Genomic DNA, 20,191 nt, shown 5'->3' with positions numbered 1-20,191 from the left:
CGGTACCGCATGCATGGAGTCTCATTGCATAATGTATGTATGGCGTATAATATGAATGGATGTATTCCAATATTATACGTGTGTTTTGTGTTGGGTTGAGTATGATTATGATTTTGAGTTGATGTTGTCGTTGCTGAATGTGTGATCTGATTTGGGTGATGAAATGTGTTAAATTACTTAGCATTACATGATATTTTATAAGGCTTATTATATCGATTGAGGAACTCACCCTTACAACTATGTTTCAGGTAACGAGCAGTGATTGAGTAGAAGCTAGTGCTTGGAGTCTAGTGTAGTTCCTTAGTGGGTCATGCTCTGGTAGATGTAACATCGGGACGGGATGTTTTACCTTGTTTTCATTTGGTTGTTGAAAAACTTTACATGTAATGTGTTACATGGTTTGCATGATTGATTAGATCTCTATCCGCTGCGAATTGTGCAATATTTTATTTTGATCAATAAATGAGCATGACAAACTATTTTGGTGAATGGTGTGAAGTGTCAAGTGTGACACCCTTAATTGCATATCTACTCTGATTTATATTTGTTGTTTTAATTATTATTGGGGTATTTTAGTAGGGTGTTACAAAGCTCCCTGTCAATCGATTGGTTCTGCCAAATTTTCATTTTCTTCAAAACAGAAAGTTACTACAATCGATTGTTGCTAAGGACCAATTGATTGGTTCCCTGCAATTTCTACTTTTCCACACACATAAACTTTATTTCTCCTGCACAACTACATAGTTTCAACCTGCATCATGTATGTTTCATTTCTACCAACCAACCTCTTCTCATAAACATAAAAACACATCAACAAGACTTTCAAAGCAATAACCATATTATTAAATCACAAGAATCCAACACATACAAAACACACATAGAAGCATCATTAATGAAGATTCACATGATTCATGGAGGAACTCATCATAATATCATTTATCCTACTATCTATTTCATGGTTTATCAAACTCTAATTTCTAAATCTAAAGTTCTATCTAGAACCCACCTTGAGAATGGAAGAGGAGGTTGAAGAAGATGATGATATGAGATGGTGGTGAAATGATGATGATGGCTTCCAAGCTTTTCTTCCTCCTTCTCTCCACTAGCTTGTTTCCTCTTCTTCACTTGAGCTTTTTCTTCTTTCCACTAGCTTTTATGATACATAAAGAAATGAAGTGGTATAAGGTCGGTAGGTGAGGGATAAAAACATGTGGCCACCATTTACCACTAGGAATATGTGGTTAGAAAAGGTTACTAGTAGTAACAAATATCCCAACTGATACTACACTTTTAATATTTGTTATACTAGAGCAATTGACCCAATATTAGTGTTACCAAAATGTCCCAATTAATATTAATTAAGTCAATCTGAATTCACTATTTACTCTATTTATCCCAATTGATAACTTTTAGAGCACACAGGAACTCGGTTGATCTCAATTAATAGGAAGTTGAGTATTTAAGGAAATACGGAGTATTACAATCTGGGTTAGAAGGGGTTTGGCATGATGGTGATTGAGTTCTGGGATGGTGTTCATCATTTGGATGAATAACAGTTGAAGGTATGGAGATTCCGGTTGAGTATCAACCAAAAACCTGGGGATAATGGTGGTTTATACGGTGGTTTTATGGGCTTAGGTGGTGGTTCGGAGAAGGAACAGTAAAGAGATAAAGGAGGACAGAGATGGGAGGTTAGAGAGAGGTGAGAGTCAGAAAGATAAAGAGGGGAAGGAGATGAGAGTTTCTGAATGAAACACTCTTTAATATCCATCTACGTGGGGAGTTGATCAATAACACTTGGCCCCCTGATGGCACCATGATCATCTTTGACTAAGTCCTTGCACACGTGTATACCCTGCACCCTGGTTAATTCCATATCATGTCCATCGATCTTGGCTACTTTGACCAGTATGTCCATTTTATGCTCCCCAAGAGATCTGCCTTGACTTCGCTAGATCAACCAAACGTCCCGGAGAGAGTCAACCATGTTGACTCTCTCCATGGACCACACTCCCTCAGCGCGAGCTCAACAAAAATGAGCCTAAGCCCACTTGGTTTTCACACAACCCTCTCAAAAACTCATTTCTATTTCCATACAAAATACACCCTGTGCCCCTTTTTATTTATTTAATTTAATTTCTTTTATTTAATTTATTTTCTTAGTTGATAATATCATTAAACCATTTTTATTATTAGAAACTAATCAATAATTGATAAAATTAGTTAATAATTAATTTTACTATTTAAGGATTTATTATATTTTATTTAAAACTAAAAAAGGAAAAAATAATATAAAAAAATGCTAAATACATTTACCAAAAGGCTGAATATTTTTTAAAATTAAAAATTAAAAATTAAATCAAAATAGTGGACTAAAATTCTATTTAAGTCTATATTTTTAGTATCATTTGGTATTTAGTGTATTTTTCTTTCTATTTCCAATATTGACACAATTTACCAGAAACTTCCCTTTTTTCTATGCATAATTCAATTTCAAAAGAAAAGTATTTTTTGTTTTCCTTAGCTATTTTGTATTTACTAAAAATAAAATAAAATTTAACTTAAATTAACATCAAATTTCATGTTAATTTATCTATTTGAGTTTCTATATGAAATATATATATATATATAGATATATATATATATATATATATATATATATATATATATATATATATAGAGATATATATATATATATATATATATATATATATAGATATATATATATATATATATATATATATATAGATATATATATATATATAGATATATATAGAGATATCTATATATATATATATATATATATCTATATATATATATATATATATATATATATATATATATAGTTATGTCTCTACTGAGAACAATGCAATATAAATAACAAAATATAGTGCAAAAGAAAAAAAAGGAAAAGAAAATGGATAGTGAGAATGAGATCCCAATTTTGAATTTTAATATTAGCGGTGGAGTGAAGTTAGAAGAAGGGGGCGAAGAGTGGAAAGAAATGAGCAAGAAAGTGAGAGAAGCATTTGAGAGTCATGGTTGTTTTCTCATAAGGTGTGATGATATCTCAAATGATTTACATGATAGATTTTTCACAGGCATGAAATCATTGTTTGATTTACCTGAAGAAACTAAGAAGAAGTCTGTTAGCTCAAAGGCTTATAGGGGATACACTTCAAAAAGTCGTGTCATTCCCTATTCTGAATCCTTTGGAATTGATAATGATGTTAATCCAGATACGGCTCTTCAAGACTTTATTGATCTCATGTGGCCTCAAGGAAATCCAACTTTTGGGTAATTAATATTTTATATTTTTTTTACTAAAATACATCACAAACTCACCCATATACACATATAGACTTACATATGTATGACTCTCGATTGTATAATTTCAATTACATATTAAAAATTATATTCTTAATTTACATTTTATATATATATATATATATATATATATATATATATATATATATATATATATATAATCTTTTGAATTATTTTGAATAAAGTTTCTTTAACATATTTAGTTTCAAATTAATTTATTATTTGGGAGTAGAATGTGAAAAAAATTGTGATATATATGCAGTGCTGCGCTAGATTTTTATACTTCAAAAACTCGTGAACTAAGTTCACTTATTATGAAGATGGTTCTGGAAGCCTTTGAGCTTCCACAATATTATAACTTGGATATTGAAGATATGAATTGCTACAATGATGTACGAATGACTAAGTACTCAACTTCTCAAGAGACCAAGGGTTCTAATATTGGTTTGGTACCTCACACTGACAAAGGAACTATTTCCTTCCTATGTGACAATGGAGTTCAAGGTCTGCAGTTGCTACCCAAAACAGGCAATTGGGTTGACATAAATATTCCCACCAATGGCTTTGCGGTAGTTGTTGGTGATATATTGCAGGTAATAAATATCAACTTAGAGTTTGAGATCATTCTTCTTATAATTTTCTCATATATTAAAATTTAGAATGAGTTTAATTTAGAATTTCAATGCTTAATACAGGCGTGGAGTAATAGGAGACTTGAGGCGGCCACACACAGAGTGGTGACAAGGGATGAAGAGAGATTTGCATTTGTACTTTTTGCAGTGCCAAGGGAAGGTATGATCATTAAGGGGCCATCTGAGTTTGTGGATGATGAAAACCCTCTCCACTACCGTCCGTTTGTGTATGATGAATATATCAATTATCAACATTCAACTGGAATACAAGAGGCTCCAATGGACAAATTTGCTGGACTTTGATCCTTTATTATTATATGCAAGTCAATTTCTCTCATTGTAATAAATCCAAGTAATTGGGCTCTCCTTTAAAATAAAATAGTATCCATCAAATAATATGGGGTGCCTTTATATATTGAAAAATAAGGTAATCTTATTGTGAATTGCACTTTTTCCTATATCTTATACTAGCATATAGATAGATACTATAATATGTATGATATTTTTTAGACGCCGAATTTTTTTTTCCTGTTCTATAAGAAAAACAAACTTATAAATAAAAGGTTTATTACTGATAGAAAAAAAAAAAGAAAGGTGGAATTGGAAAAAGAAATTGTTACCCGATTCATTTTTATTTCCCTTATATATTTTTAAATAATTAAATTATTTGATTTGAATAAATAATAATAATGAAAATAATAGTTGAATTAAATGATATATATTTTCCACTTAATATTAGATAAATTTTATTTTATAATGAAATACTTTTTAACAACACCTCTCTCTCATTATTTTTCATTTTCGATATTATTTTTACAATTTTACTAATTTGATAACTATAAATTTATGTTATTTTAATTATTATAATTTATATTATGAATCAAAATGATTTCTATTTATTCATAAAAAATTTAATATTAAAATAATACATTTTTATAAAAGATAATAAGATTAAACAATCCTTTTCAAATATTCTATGAATCAATATTAATCAATTCTATGAAAGGTAATAATATTTATAATTCTTTTCAAATAATATTAAAACATGTATATTATTTTCAAATATTAAAATTCTATGATCAATTATCCCCACAATAATAATTGAAGTTTTTTTTTAAATATACAATTTTTTTAAAAAAAATCCAAAAATACCCCCTTTTTAAAAAAAAAAATACAAAAATGGGCATGTTTTGCCCTATTTTTCACTTGGGCGCCACCCTAGTTGGCGCCTACCCTTAAGGGTAGGGCAAGTCGCCACTAGGAGTGGCGCCTACCTTTAAAATATTTTTTTTTTAATTTTTTTTTTAATATGTTTTTTTTTTAATTTATTAATTTATATTTATTATAAATGATATTAATATTTTGTATATATTTGTAAAATACACAATATATATATATATATATATATATATATATATATATATATATATATATATATATATATATATATATATATATATATATATTGATTTAATTTATAAGTAATTAATATTATTTTCCTAGATCTTTTTAGGGTTAAGTACATTGGTGTACAACCTAGATCTAATTAGGGTTAAGTACATTGGTGTTCAACCTAGATCTTTTCCTATAAATAAAGTGTTATTTCCTTGCATTTTCTTCACCACTATTTCCTATCACTTTCTCTATCAAGTTGAGTTCTTGGCATCCCCCAGACCGTCGTCATGGCAGCGAACATCATCAAGGCGCCCGGATCCTGAACCAGTAATCTTAAAAAGGGATGGGCATGTTATTTTCTCGCCTGTGAAACCCCCAATGGAGATGAAATTTTGGAACATCCGTTCGTTGGACAACCTAAAAAGGTCCTTGATGTCTTGGTTAGAGGGAGATTACGAACCTGGTGAAGTCATCAGAAGGATTCAGAGGCTTAGAAGAAGTATCTCATTTGAAACTGGAGAAACGGTATGTTCGTGGGTTGAAGTTGAAAGCGACATTGATTGCATCCAAATGATGCATGGATCAGACGACATAGTGTTGACTGTTGTAATTTCCTAGATATTAATGGTTGTTTGTGTTGTTGTTGTTGTATTTGTTATTGTTCTAGTACTTGTTCTTGTTTTAGTACCTGTTTTAGTAATTGGTGTTGTAATGTTAGATGTTTGTGTTTGTTGTTCCAGTGTCATCTTCTATTTGGAATGAAAAGTAAACTTTATTGATAAATAGCATTGGTACACATAGTTATGAGTATGAAAACTATGTTATGGAACTAGATCCACGATATGGACATTTGTTCTTATTATGCCCTAGTTGTCTACATATGTTACACTTCCTCTGCATTTTCTCTGCGATGTCCATTTCAGTTCTAATGCGCCTTCTATTTGGGCGACCACTTTTATTCCGCCGCATCGATTCGTTGTGCCAAACAATTTCCCCGTCATACTCTGGCCAATATGCCTCCAATGCTACCACCGGAAAGGGATTGTCGTATACATTAAGCAATGTTGCAACTTTGTAGATGGGAGACACTAGCGATAACGCATCGAAGTGGCTGTGTGAACACGCTGCAATGACATGGGAACAAGGCATACGATAGGCCTGAAATTGACCACAGTCGCACCAACAGTCTGGTATTAGGACCCTATACTCTTGTCTGGGAAGCCCCTGGTTGTGGTCAATTGTTTCCTTGACACTAAAAGTATGGCCATGGCGGTCGAATTCCGTAACCCGATGGCTGCTGGCTTTGGCAGATTCCTGCCTCATAAACTTCATATAGGCATCACTATATACTTGACTCGTCTGTAACACTTCATGCCAGCGCTTGCCTCTTGTTACGAACAACGTAGCCATCCAAAAATAGGTCACACCCACCAAAGCGGTTACTGGGAGGTTACGTATGCCCTTAAAGACGCCGTTCATTGATTCCACAAGATTTGTTGTCATGTGGCCCCACCTCACCCCATTGTCGTATGACCTAGTCCACTTTGCTCTGTCGATATTACCGATCCACCTCCCTGCATCAAAATTTGCCAAAACTATTTCCCGACGGTAGTATTGGAATCCAGGTTGGTTTAATGCATAACCCGTGTTTATCAAATTTTGCTTCAAGAAATTATCTTTGAACTCCCGCATAAAATTTTGAGCAATATGCCTGATGCAGTAGACATGCGTAGACGGGGGGTCATACCAACCATTTGCTGGATTATTGTATGCACTGTCGATAGAAGCGTGCCTGTCAGAAATCACACAGATGCCAGCTTGTGGAGTCACGTGCGTTCGGAGATTCTTAAGGAAGAAACTCCAAGCAGCAGCCGTTTCTCCTTCAACCAATGCAAAGGCTATTGGGAAAATATTAGAATTTCCATCTTGTGCGACCGCCATCAGTAATGATCCTTTGTATTTCCCATACAGCCAAGTTCCATCGACTTGAATAAGTGGCTTGCAGAATGTGAAACCGATGATGCAGGGACGGAATGCCCAGAAAAGTCTATGGAGTATTCCATTACCTTCTAGACGAGTTCCGTCAGGGGATTGTGTCGGCAAGGTCTCCATTATAGAAACCGTCCCAGGTGAATATAAATGTAGTGCGGCCAGGTAGCGCGGAAGTTGTTTGTATGATTCCTCCCAATTACCGTATACCAATTCAATTGCCTTGGTTTTCGCTAACCAAGCCTTTCTGTACGAAGGTGTATATTTGAAAACAGCCACACAATGGGAGATAATAGTATTGACCTTGAGTGACTGGTCAGCCTCAACAAGAGGTATTATGGAATGACAGATCATATCATGGCTACATTTGCGATGATCCTGTGCCATGTTTGTGTTGACACAAGTGTGAGCTTGAGAAATGGACCCTATCACCCACGGATTATGTTTCTTCTTGTACGATGCCATCAACCTATACCCACACTCCGGATTTTTGCATAAAATAATGTATCTTTCCGGATTTGATTTTTTAACATCGTAGTCAACACAGTTTTTCAAGTGCCAGTTTTTTATTGCTAACAGACACTCTTCCTTGGTCCGAAATTGGTCACCCTTCTTTAACTCCTCATCAGACCTCATATATGGGTTGTATAACATATCTGATGAGGGCTCATCCTCGCCCAAGTTAAGGGTTGTGAAGTGCGCAGGCGGTGAGTAGCGTTGCACTATAGGTATTTGGACTTGGTCTTCGTCTTCGGAATCACGGTTCACCAAGTCATCAACCACGTCTTCTGCATCATCAACCACATCGTCTTCAACGCGGTGTTCAACATTTTGTTCGTCATCATCCACAGGATCAATAACCTCTGACTGAATATTCTGAGTTGGTTGAAATTGTTCCAACACAATGTACAACACTATATATTCGTAACCAGAATACTCATGGTTACGAAACATGTATTGTGCCTCCATGTCATTTTGAATCAATGACTTATAAAACCTGACTGAGTTATTTTCAGAAAAAAAAGGTTGTTGATAAAAAATTTGGGACACGGGTTGTCTAAGTTTGGACTCAATCTTTTTTTTCAGATAAGAGAAGTTAGCTCCTTTATTTAGACAAAAACGAGTGCAATCGGTGTTTCTAAATAGGAAGCCAGACATATCACATTCATAAGTCTCACCATTGACGTGAGCTTTGATTTTGTATTGTGATGAAGATGCCATGATATGTGAGGGTTTTGTGAAGATTTTGTGAAGATATATGTGAAGATATTTTGAAGATATATGTGAAGATATTGTGAATACCTTTGTGAAAATGTGTGTGAATATTTATACTACCACCAAGTCTGCAACCAAGCCCACACATCTTTGCATGCATGTCTTCAACCAAGCCTTCCCCAAGAGTAGCGCATGCAAAACTTGGACACGTGTAACGCATGCAAAAATTTGGGTAGGAGGAAGGCATGCAAAGTTGGCTGAGAATCTTGCAGGCTAGGTGGAGCTGCATGCATGTCTTCACATAAGACACGTCTACTGCATGCATCAGTCTTGTCTTCTCTGAGAATCTTGCAGGCTAGGTGGAGCTGCATGCATGTAATAATTTTGACACGTCTACTGCATGCATCAGTAGGTCAACAATAGTTGTAATACTCATATTTTTGGATAATGCATTATACTACCACCAAGTCTGCAAGATTCCCACGCATGCCTATCCATCAAATGCCTTCACCACCTAATCTGTACCAATGCATGCCAACCTATCCACCTAGCCTGCAAGATTCCCACACATGCCTTTTCAAATATGTTCTCTCGGCTTTAGCTTTGCTTGCACCAACAATAGCTTCGTCTTCATGTGCAAATTGAAAGTGAATAACTCCATAGCGAAAAGTTAAACTTCTTGAACTTCTAATACTGAATATCACGCTTCCAATAATAAACTACCTCTTTTTTCCATTATGTGTTTAAAATAATATTCAATCTTATTTAAGCTTAATTATTTATTTTAAACAACCTGATTAACGAAATTGAATTACAAACCAATTTAAACTTTCTAAAACTGTTGTACTAAAATAATATTCAAAACAAGATTCCCACGCATGCCTATCCATCAAATGTCTTCACCACCTAGTCTGCAAGATTCCCACGCATGTCTTACACGTGTCACATCTTTGCATGCAACACTACCACAAAGTTTTCCCCAAGACAAGATAAGTGCAACCTAATCTGTACCAATGCATGCCAAACTATCCACCTAGCCTGCACCTAGCCTGAACCTAGTCTGCAAGATTCCCACGCATGCCTTACACGTGTCACATCTTTGCATGCAACACTACCACCAAGTCTTCCCCAAGACAAGACAAGTGCAACCTAATCTGTACCTATGCATGCCAACCTATCCACCTAGCCTGCACCTAGCCTGCACTTATTCTGCAAGATTCCCACGCATGCCTTACACGTGTCACATCTTTGCATCATCAGGTTCCACCAAGCCTTCCCCTAGACAAGACAAGTGCAACCTAATCTATACCAATGCATGCCAACCTATCCACCTAGCCTGCACCTAGCCTACACCTATTCTGCAAGATTCCCACGCATGCCTTACACGTGTCACATCTTTGCATCATCAGGTTCCACCAAGCCTTTCCCTAGACAAGACAAGTGCAACCTAATCTGTACCAATGCATGCCAACCTATCCACCTAGCCTGCAAGATTCCCACGCATGCCTTACACGTGTCACATTTTTGCATATTCAATCTATTTGAAAACGAGTATAAATAGAAGGTCATTCTTGCAAGTTTTCATCAACCACTAACACTTTTATTCAGAGAACTCCGGCGAAACTTCTAATCCACCAAGCTTCGTTCTACATTGCAATCATGTCTCTTCTTACCATGGGCCAAGAACACAGAGGCACTAGGGCAAACATTGCCTCATTCGTAAGTTTTTCTTGAACATTGCCTCTTTCGTATGTTTATAATTTGTTTTTTAAAAGTCCAATCTAATGATTGTTTATATTGTTTGTTTTTAAAGGATCCCAAGAAATTTCGTCAACGTTCACACCCTATGCCTTATCCAGACCCATGGTGCGTACCTTACATAGAGCGTGCGGGGTTCGGTCATGTTATGCATGTCGTAAATGCCACAATTGATATCAAATTTATTCTTGCTTTGTGTGAACGTTGGAGACCAGAGACACACACTTTTCACCTACCAATCGGTGAATGTACCGTCACACTAGAGGACGTGTACATGCTTTTGGGTCTTCGAATAGATGGTAAGCCTGTGACTGGAAATGTTCAACAGCCCAACGAAATATGTGTTCAAATGTTGGGCGTAGACCTGGTCGAGGGTGAGGGATCTGCAAAAGCAAGGGGCCAGAGTATTAAACTATCGAGCCTCCAATTCTACCACGACTCCATAACTTTGACTGAGGATTCGTCCGAACAAGAAAAAATCATAAAAACCAGGGTTTACATTATGTTATTGTTTGGGAACTTGCTATTTCCCGAAGACACGGGAAATAGCATAAACTTTATGTACTTGAGTTTGCTCGAGGACATTGATAGAATAAGCACATATAGTTGGGGTTCTGCTGTATTGGCTTTCCTATATAGATCTTTGTGTAAAAATGCACAAAATGACCACTGTACATTTTTCGGATGTGCTTTTTTGCTCCAAACATGGGGGTGGTGGAGATTGCCGAGGCTAGCCCCAGAAAATCCTAACGTCTACTCCTTCCCCTACGCAACTAGGTAAATTTATGATGTTATTTCATTTTGTATATTTATTCTATAAATATTTGTAAATAATATTATTTATCTTTTTTTGTTTAGGTTCATTACAACCGGACTAGATTACAGTCTTACCCCCAAAAATAAAATAATATTTTATCGTCAACTCTTGGATCGTCTCCGAGCACAAGATGTATTACCACTAAATCACTCATTTTCTAACTGATTTATTAATATCAAGCATTCTCAATAAATAACATATTTACCTTTTTCTTTGCAGTTTATTTGGAGGCCATATTTGGGACTGGAACATCAACCCAACCCCGAAGATGCAGCTGTTTGGACAGCAAAAACGGCTATAATGCGGTTCACCACTGTGGAGATGCACCAAAGTGACCATGTCAAACTGCAATTCGGAATGCATCAAGAAATCCCAGGCCCTCCAATGTCTTTGGAACCTTGGCATCTAAAAAAAGTCAGCCACCAGTGGTATGCCCAAAATTGGAAGGAATTTGCAAAGGAGTTCCGTAAAATGTGGAAAGACCGTGCCCATTATGTTCTACAATTTCCGGTGGCGCCCAACGAAATGAAGCCGACAAGGGAATATGTGGATTGGTATAGAGCAAATACAAATCCAGAAATGATTGTGTCTGACCCGTTCTATTTGGACGATCCTCGGATGCAACAACCATATTTCCAACAACAACAACCACCACAATATTCCCAACAACAACAACCACCACAGTATTACCAACAACAACCACCACCACCATTTTACCAACAACAACCACCACCACCTTATTACCAACAACAACCACCACCACCGTATTACCAACAACAACCACCACAACACATGTCCACCCCCAACCAAATCAACACTACATACCCCAAACTCAACCCCAATACCATGAAGATTACCAACACCAACCTCAACATTCCCACCACCATCAACAGTCCCAACACCTACCACAATATCAATCCCCTCACATCCACCAATCCCAACACTTCCATCACGACAATGTCCCGAGCTCTTCCAGTCCTCCACCTAGCCCCGACACGGGTATACAAGAGGATTACCAACAAGACTACTACACACCACAACAAACATTGTTCTTTGGCCAACCTGATTCAACCCTAAACTACCAAAGACCACATTTCGAGGGGGCACCCAACAGTAGTCAGTTTGTCTCACCGAGACAAAGCTTTGAGGGCGCAGAGGGCACCCGTCTTTCCTACAGCATTGAAGGGACTTCGACCCAACCACAACGGCAAACGGCAAGGGGACGCGTTAGGACTAGGGGTGGTAATAGGGAAGCACCACCACCACGTGAACCGTCTAGGCGAGTAGTTAGACATCCCCCGTGCGGATCGTACCAGCGACCGCATCATATGTGATAAATCCCAAATTAATAATGCAATGTTGTATCATATCTTTATAATATTTGTCTTGTGTATTATTTTAATAAAAATATTTTGTGTTTATTATCTTTATATCTTTATCTTTAAAGATATTGTGTATCATATCTTTATATATATATATATATATATATATATATATATATATATATATATATATATATATATATTAATTTACATGTACATAAAGATTTATTTACATGTATATAAATTAATTTTTTTTCCAAAAATTTATAAATAATATTAGTTACTTATAAATTAAATTAATATATATATATATATATATATATATATATATATATATATATATATATATATATATATATATATATATATATATATTATATATATATATATATATATATATATATATATATATATATATATATATATATATATATATCTTGTAAATAATATTATTTATATATATGTATTAATATATATTAATATCATTTATAATAAATATAAATTAATAAATTAAAACAAATTAAAAAAAACATATTAAAAATAAAAATATATATTTTAAAGGTAGGCGCCACTCCTAGTGGCGACTTGCCCTACCCTTAAGGGTAGGCGCCAACTAGGGTGGCACCCAAGTGAAAAATAGGGCAAAAAATGCCCATTTTTGTAATTTTTTTTAAAAAGGGGGTATTTTTGGAATTTTTTTTAAAAAACTTCATAATAATTATCCCCACAATAATAATAATATATTATCTTAAAACTGTAATACTTATTATTGCGGGGATGATAATTATTCACAATAATAATAATAAGTATTATTATTATTCATTATAGACTATTTTCTAATAATAATAATAATAATTATTATTATTATTATTATTATTATTATTATAAATATTATAATAATAATAATAATAATAATAAATGGCTTTGAAAATATTTTAAAAATTAATTTAAAATTAAAATTTAAGGAATAGGATCAACATAATTTATATATTGTTTTTAAAGATATTTATACATTTTTCGAATAATTATACCAAGAGATTGAGAAACACTTCTCTTGAATAACTAATTAGTTCTTTAAAAAGTCCTGAGATTGAGCTTGAGGGAGATGAGCCCAAGAGAAAGAGCAAATTTGTTGCTCTGAAGTCTTCAAAAAGATTTTTGAGAAGATAAGAGCTTTTCATGTAGAAACAGATGAAGAGTCTGAAGAGGAACTAGAAGGAGAATATTAATTGCCTCTTCTATCCAGGTGTGTAAATTAACTCTGGAAAAAAAGGTAAGGGAAATTCAGAGGACAAAGAAGGACATGTGGTCGTTCAGAGTCCACTTCTGGATCTAAGAAAGTTGGAGCTGGCAAAGAACTCACGTGATTTTAGTGCAAGGAGTTTGGCCACATCAATAATGAATGTCTCGAGTTAAAGGAAGACATGCCTAAGAAGAATTTCAGAAGAAAGAAGAAGGTTCTAGTGGCAACATGGGATGATTAAGTGTCTTCATAAGCTAACATGGCACTAATGGCTTGCATAAAAGCTCTTACATAAATGATTTAATTAGAATCAGAATTTGAGTCAGATTCTAAAGAGGTATTTTTTGAGCTCTCTCGTTATGAAATTGAATCTAATTTATCCGAAGTTCTAGACAAGTATCAGAATTTTCTAGACAATTACAAGGATCTGAAGAAGATTCATGTATCTGAATCATAACCATATCATAAGCTTCAAAAAGGATTCTCAAGTTTGAGTAAAGAAAATCTTATTTTGAAAAACAATACCTTTGTGCCTTAAAGCAAGAGTCTCTACAGGTTCTGGTGATATCATAAAGAAATATGATAAATATTTCTAGAGATTTCTTGCTAGAAGCCTAAATAGAAGTTTAATGGCTTCCATGATTTATGGCGTTAGCAAAAACGAAATAATAGGTATTGGTTATGATTTTGATGAATAATTTGATTCTGAAAAAGATGAGAAGGCAAATATTCTTCAGTCCCATGATGAGAAGGCAAATATTCTTCAGTCCTATTTTGTCACTTCTAGGAAACAAAATGGAGTTATGTCTAAAGCTAGTATTGTTTTAAAACCTAATGCTAAAGTAAAACCTCATTCCCGTTTCAACTATGCATTCATGTATAGATATCCTGCACAAAAACCTATGTTTATTAAAAACTCTAGGAAAACTAACCCCAAAGGACCCAAAAAGATGTATGTACCTAAGGACAAGATAGTCTATGTTGCAGATATCTTTAGCAACGAAGTTAAGACACCAGTCATGGGACCTGGACTCTAGATGCTCGCTGTCGCGGTTGGAAAATTACATAGTATCCATCATTTTTTGTTCGTTCCTAAATGAACAGGGAAATAATGGTAAAACCTAAAGTTAAGGATGATACCTAGGATTCAGGAGGCAGTTAAGTCAGAGGAAGGTGTTAGGCAATCCTCACTTCCGTTATACTCAATGGGAGCCTTCTATAGTTCTAAGGTTACTATGGGATATCTGCTTAATTGTTTACTATTGCCTGGTTAATTATTTATTTATTTACAAAAAAATTACTTTATTATTTTTTAAGAAAAGATTATTTAACTAAAAAAAGGACTAAAACAAGTTTTTTTTTTTATAATTGTACTCGCAAGAGTGTTTCAACTATATGCATATGTTCCCTTAAGCAATATGAAGGATCAAAGTATCATAGTTCGACTAGAAAATTTTATGTGTTTGTTGTTTTTAAATTGTGAACAGATCTCAATGCATTAGGGGCATAGAAATGTTTGACAAAAGTGTCTCAATGCACGAGGCAGAGTACATAAGGTTGAAATATGTTAAAAGTTTATTTTAGATTAATTTTGTTGATTGGTAAGGTGTGATACTGATCAATCAACTTGATATTGTAAAAATCGTATAATTAGTTAATGTTATGATTTATTTTTCTTTAATTATTTAATCCTAATTAGCACAAAGTATAAAAAACAAAAGTTATTACTTAATATTCTTATCCTCTAAAATATAGTTTATAGTCTAATAAAATAACCTATATTTTTTATTATATATTTTTTGGATTATTTATCTTTATACTATCAATTAAATGATTTAATAAGTTAATTAAATAAAAACACATGTTTTTTGTGTTTTTGTTGATTTTAAAGTTTTTTTTAGTTAACTTATTGATCGATATGTCGTGATGTCAGCCAACCAATTTAATTTACAAGAATATGATTTTTATTTAATTAGAAAATAGAGTATATACATGATTATTATTTTTATTATTTTTATGAACATTAAATTATAAAAATACAAATCTATTTTTCATGATTTTAGAAATAGAATTATATTTAGAGAAAAACAATTCCTAAATATTTGACCTAAAAAAAGATATTTTGATTTTTTTGTGATATTTTTATAAAGTAAATAACTTAAATTAAATTTAATAGTTAAACCTAATAAATTAAATTGATCACACTAAAACTAATTAAACATGATGAAGTTTATATATTTTATTGTATCTTTTTTTATGGTGATTAAAATGAATTGAAAATAATAAATGAAATAATGGAAAGTAATAAGTTGCTAAGAGATAGGTGGAGTGTGAATATTTAGATTTAATCAAGAATTTTAAAATTATGTACATAGTAATAACTAAATTGAATTGAATTGAATAAATAAATTAAAAGACATGTTTTTGTACTTTTTTTATATGTTGATTAATGACTAAGAAAACATATAATCTAAGATTAAAACTAACCTAAATAAAATAAAGAAAAAATTATTGTTATTATTTTTTGGTTGTGATTAGCTTTAAAATAGTTTGTTATCAGGATTAGTTTTAAAAAGAAAAGCTGAAACTTTTGTTAAAAAAACTTCAACTCATATTATTTGATTTTTAAAAAAAAATATTAACTTATGATACTAGTTTAAAAACTTGATTTATGATTTTGTTTATATTAATAATTATTAAATTTATTTATAGAACTTTTATTTTTTTGAAAAGAAAACTCATTATTAAAAACTTCGTGTTTAATGACTGAATTAGATACTGAAAAAGCTTAAAAGTCGTTCACTATAACGTTTAGTGACCTATGAAGTAACTACTAACTTTCGGTAGCAAAATGTTAGTCACTGACCTTTAGCGACATATTTAGTGACCGAATTCAATGGCCGATTTTATGACGGAACTAGTGACCGATTTTAATGACCGTTTCCAGTTTATTAAAGAACTCAGAATAAAATCAAAAGATTTGCTACATTCAAAAATTGAACCAACGCCTTTATCTTTCAGAATATCCAGCGTGACCACTAGGCTACTTAATTTTAGTAAAGATATTTTCTTTCAAAATTGTATATATTATAAGCAAAATTAAAATTTTAAATATTATTTAAAAAATTTATTAAACTAATTATAATTAAAATTACATTTTTTTAATTAATAAATTTGTATGGACAAATTATTTATATAAATATATAATTTATTTGTTAAAAAAATTAAAATGCGAAACTTTCACTACCTTCCAATGTGCATACTTATTTTAAGTAGTCAGATCTAAGGATTGTGGTGGGTCCATTCATTTATTTTCATTTGGTGTATCTTTTATATATATATATATATATATATATATATATATATATAATATATATATAATATATATATATATATATATATATATATATATATATATATATATATATATATATATATATATATATTATATATATATATATATATATATATATATATATATATATATATATCCATGTGCGTGTTTAATTGGTAGCTAAGCACATTTGGCTCAGTGGTATGGTATTTGGTCTATAACCCCAAGGTTGAGGGTTCAAGGTGCCTTTTTTGTTTCTTTTTCTTTTTTCTTTTAATTTTTTACTTTATTAACACCCTTTACCATTTTTAGTTTCCTTTTGTTTTCTTATTTATTTATTTTAATCAAATATTTTGTTAAATACATTCCATCAAATATTTTTATTATTACCATTAATTATTTCCATCTTTTTAATTGGACCTTTTTGCCCTTGTGTTTGGTCATGGTTGATGACAATTTCTTGATCATTGGTAATTGACCTCAGGGTTGATTAAATCTTTAACACTTCAAATATGTTGATGAATGATCAATAGATCATTCTTGACACTTTTAGGCGATGATAGATTGCCCTTAGTTGATCATGTTTGAACCTTTTGATGTGTAGATGAGACCTTGAGTTACTTGCGTTTTGCTTTCTAATTCTATTTGTGTTACATTGTTTCCATTGATCATTAACCATTAACACTTGGATTTGGATGTTTAACTTGTACCTTAATTTACTTTTAACTTGTAATTATTTGGGTGATACAATCTTCCACTCTTCAAATCATTGATAGATGATCATGAATCACTTTAATACTTTGCATCAATGATAGGTTATCCCTCGATGCGCCATATTTTGAGTCTTTGACACTTGGATAGATAATCCCTAGGTGATTACCTTGTGCAAATTAATTTCTAACCACTAACTTTTATCACTAACCATTGATCTTATTGACCTAATTTATCTTATTGTCATTTATCTCTCTTGTCAATTTACTTTATTGTCACTTATCTTCAAACACTTTATTCTCATATTCATCATTATACATATACCTCATGTATATTTATTTCATTTTCCATTTACTCATTTGTCATTGCATAGTTAAAAAGAACAAAAAACATGACAAAATCAAAGGACCAAAAAATTGCATTAATCTGTGACCCACTGTGGACTTAGAGGATTCATTAGGACCCTTGCATTTAGATTTTTCCCTAATTCTTGACGAAATGCTCTGACTTGGATTTTTATCTATAACTTGCAATCTTTTATTATGAGAATATCATTCATGGCACTACCCTAGGGAGACATTCTTTTAAGCCCATTATCCAATTGTTACCATATGTCACTTTGCACACACAAACCTTTCTCTTGGGCTACCTTACAATGAGATCCTTTATTTCTCGTATCATCTCTCTATAAATATCCGTGTATGTCACCATTTCAAAATCAAGCAATAGACCCTTGTTCCCACGTTAAAAGGCATTTTCTTAATCAAATTCAAAACACAATAAAAATGCAATTAGAATTATGCGTCACGAGCCTTAAGTGATGGGGAATGAGTAAGAATGGATTTTTCGTACCCTTATGCTTAGTATTTTGGTAAGACGCTTGGCTTGTTTGTCTGAAATATTCACCTCCGTCCATAGTCTTTAGTGCAATTCTAATAAAAACATTTCTTTTATTTCAAAAAACCTATAACAAACGTCAACTCATCCAACCTTATTTTTGCGCTTTATGGCATCACTCAGAAAACCCTTTTTCAAGGTAAAATCAACCAACACATAAAAAATTTCTACTCCGAACTACGAAGCTCTGATTCCTCATCCCCCAGTGATGATACGTAGGCACAATGGCCTCAAATCCTTGGCGATTACCATGGATGTGAGGGGTGCTAATACCTTCGCCTTGAATAACTAACTTCCAAATCCATATTTGGTTGCAAGACCAGTCCTTTTCCATATTATTTTTCTCTAGAGGGTTTTATCGACTATTTTCCCTTTTCTCTAGAGGGTTTTAACCGACTTCCGAAGTATTAGCCGGTTTTTTTGGTGCTTTCTAGTTCCAGTGAGGAGGGAATTTCTTGGCTCTTGGAGCTTGGAAAATGAGGCAAAACCTTATTATATTTATAGGGAAGTGAGTGATGTCAAGGTTCATATGAGATTGAATCCCAAACGTGTGAATCAAATCAGAAATTCTGTGATCCAAACTGTGTGAAAAAATGGCATCAAGCTCGTGATTTTGGCGCTCTTCAAGTCGTTTTATGTTATGGTGAGATGAGTTTGGTCATTATAAACGAGTTTAGGTGTGTGAGAAGTGGTCCCAAGTTGAATTTGGCATGATTCCACATTATAGGTCACGGTACAAAACAGAGTTTAAGTCACCATGTTCATGCTTAGGCCAATTCCAATCCACTCGTGTGTTTTCCAATTTTCTTTGAGCCAAATGATCCTTTCATGGAGTAGAACACAATGAAAAAAGAACCAAGTCCAAAGGATGTTTGAGGTGAAAGGTACATGCTTGGGAAATTGAGGTTTTGACCTAAAATTTAGGTTGGGCAATTGGTCAAGTAGCTTGAGGCATGTTTGGTCATTTTGAGGTCCTAAGTTGATAGCACCATAACTTTTGATTCCCTCGTTCATTTTGAGCCAAACTTCGGCCAAATGATCTTTTCCGTAAGCTTAACAAGATGCAAAAGGAATAGGATCAAAAGAATGCTTGAGCTGAAAATGGCAAGGGTGGAAAGGAGTGGTCATGACAAGGTTTTGGCCCATTTTGGAAACTTTGTCCTTTGCAAAAATGAGGTCCTTAATGATTAAATTGATGTTTAACCATTGAAACAAAGATGTAGAGGATCCCAAAAGGAATATTTGGCTCAAAGAAGCTTGGAATTTGGATAAAAAATTAAAAATTTATGGAGTTTGGACCAAAGGCATGGCATACTTGCAAATTAGGTTAAACCAACTTGTGCCCCTTTGTTCCAATTTGATGTTTTCTTGTATTTCAAACCAAAAATATGATAGAGTAAGCATCCCTTGATTAAAACTTGATTAAGGCTTGAGTGATCATGAGAATAACTTGAAGATTGCGTGATGTGACATGGAAATAAACACCTGAACCACCTTGAATCACAATGAAGCAAACTTGCATTTCCCTTGATCAAAAGGCCTTTGTCTTGC

General features: G+C 33.0%; 1 protein-coding gene across 1 annotated transcript; it reads left to right on the top strand.

Annotated features, from left to right (window-relative positions):
- The first annotated feature begins 2,886 nt into the window (after window positions 1-2,886).
- On the top strand, window positions 2,887-4,402 carry LOC127084530 (probable 2-oxoglutarate-dependent dioxygenase AOP1). The gene is made up of 3 exons (XM_051024997.1): window positions 2,887-3,297; window positions 3,590-3,920; window positions 4,023-4,402. Exons 1-3 carry the CDS (start codon window positions 2,918-2,920, stop codon window positions 4,260-4,262), a joined length of 951 nt encoding a protein of 316 aa, XP_050880954.1. The 5' UTR covers window positions 2,887-2,917; the 3' UTR covers window positions 4,263-4,402.
- The last annotated feature ends 15,789 nt before the right edge of the window (window positions 4,403-20,191 follow it).

The sequence above is a fragment of the Lathyrus oleraceus genome, chromosome 5 (assembly GCF_024323335.1).
Source record: "Lathyrus oleraceus cultivar Zhongwan6 chromosome 5, CAAS_Psat_ZW6_1.0, whole genome shotgun sequence".
NCBI lineage: Eukaryota > Viridiplantae > Streptophyta > Magnoliopsida > Fabales > Fabaceae > Lathyrus > Lathyrus oleraceus.
Note: the sequence above shows the minus strand (reverse complement) of the source record. Positions and strands in the feature narration are given on the sequence as shown.

Bases quoted from the DNA above. Each gene is read 5' to 3' on its own strand.
- LOC127084530 (XM_051024997.1), top strand. From the start codon at position 2,918: ATGGATAGTGAGAATGAGATCCCAATTTTGAATTTTAATATTAGCGGT. The intron at 3,298-3,589 runs GTAATTAATATT...ATATATATGCAG, and splicing joins CAAGGAAATCCAACTTTTGG to TGCTGCGCTAGATTTTTATA. The intron at 3,921-4,022 runs GTAATAAATATC...TGCTTAATACAG, and splicing joins TTGTTGGTGATATATTGCAG to GCGTGGAGTAATAGGAGACT.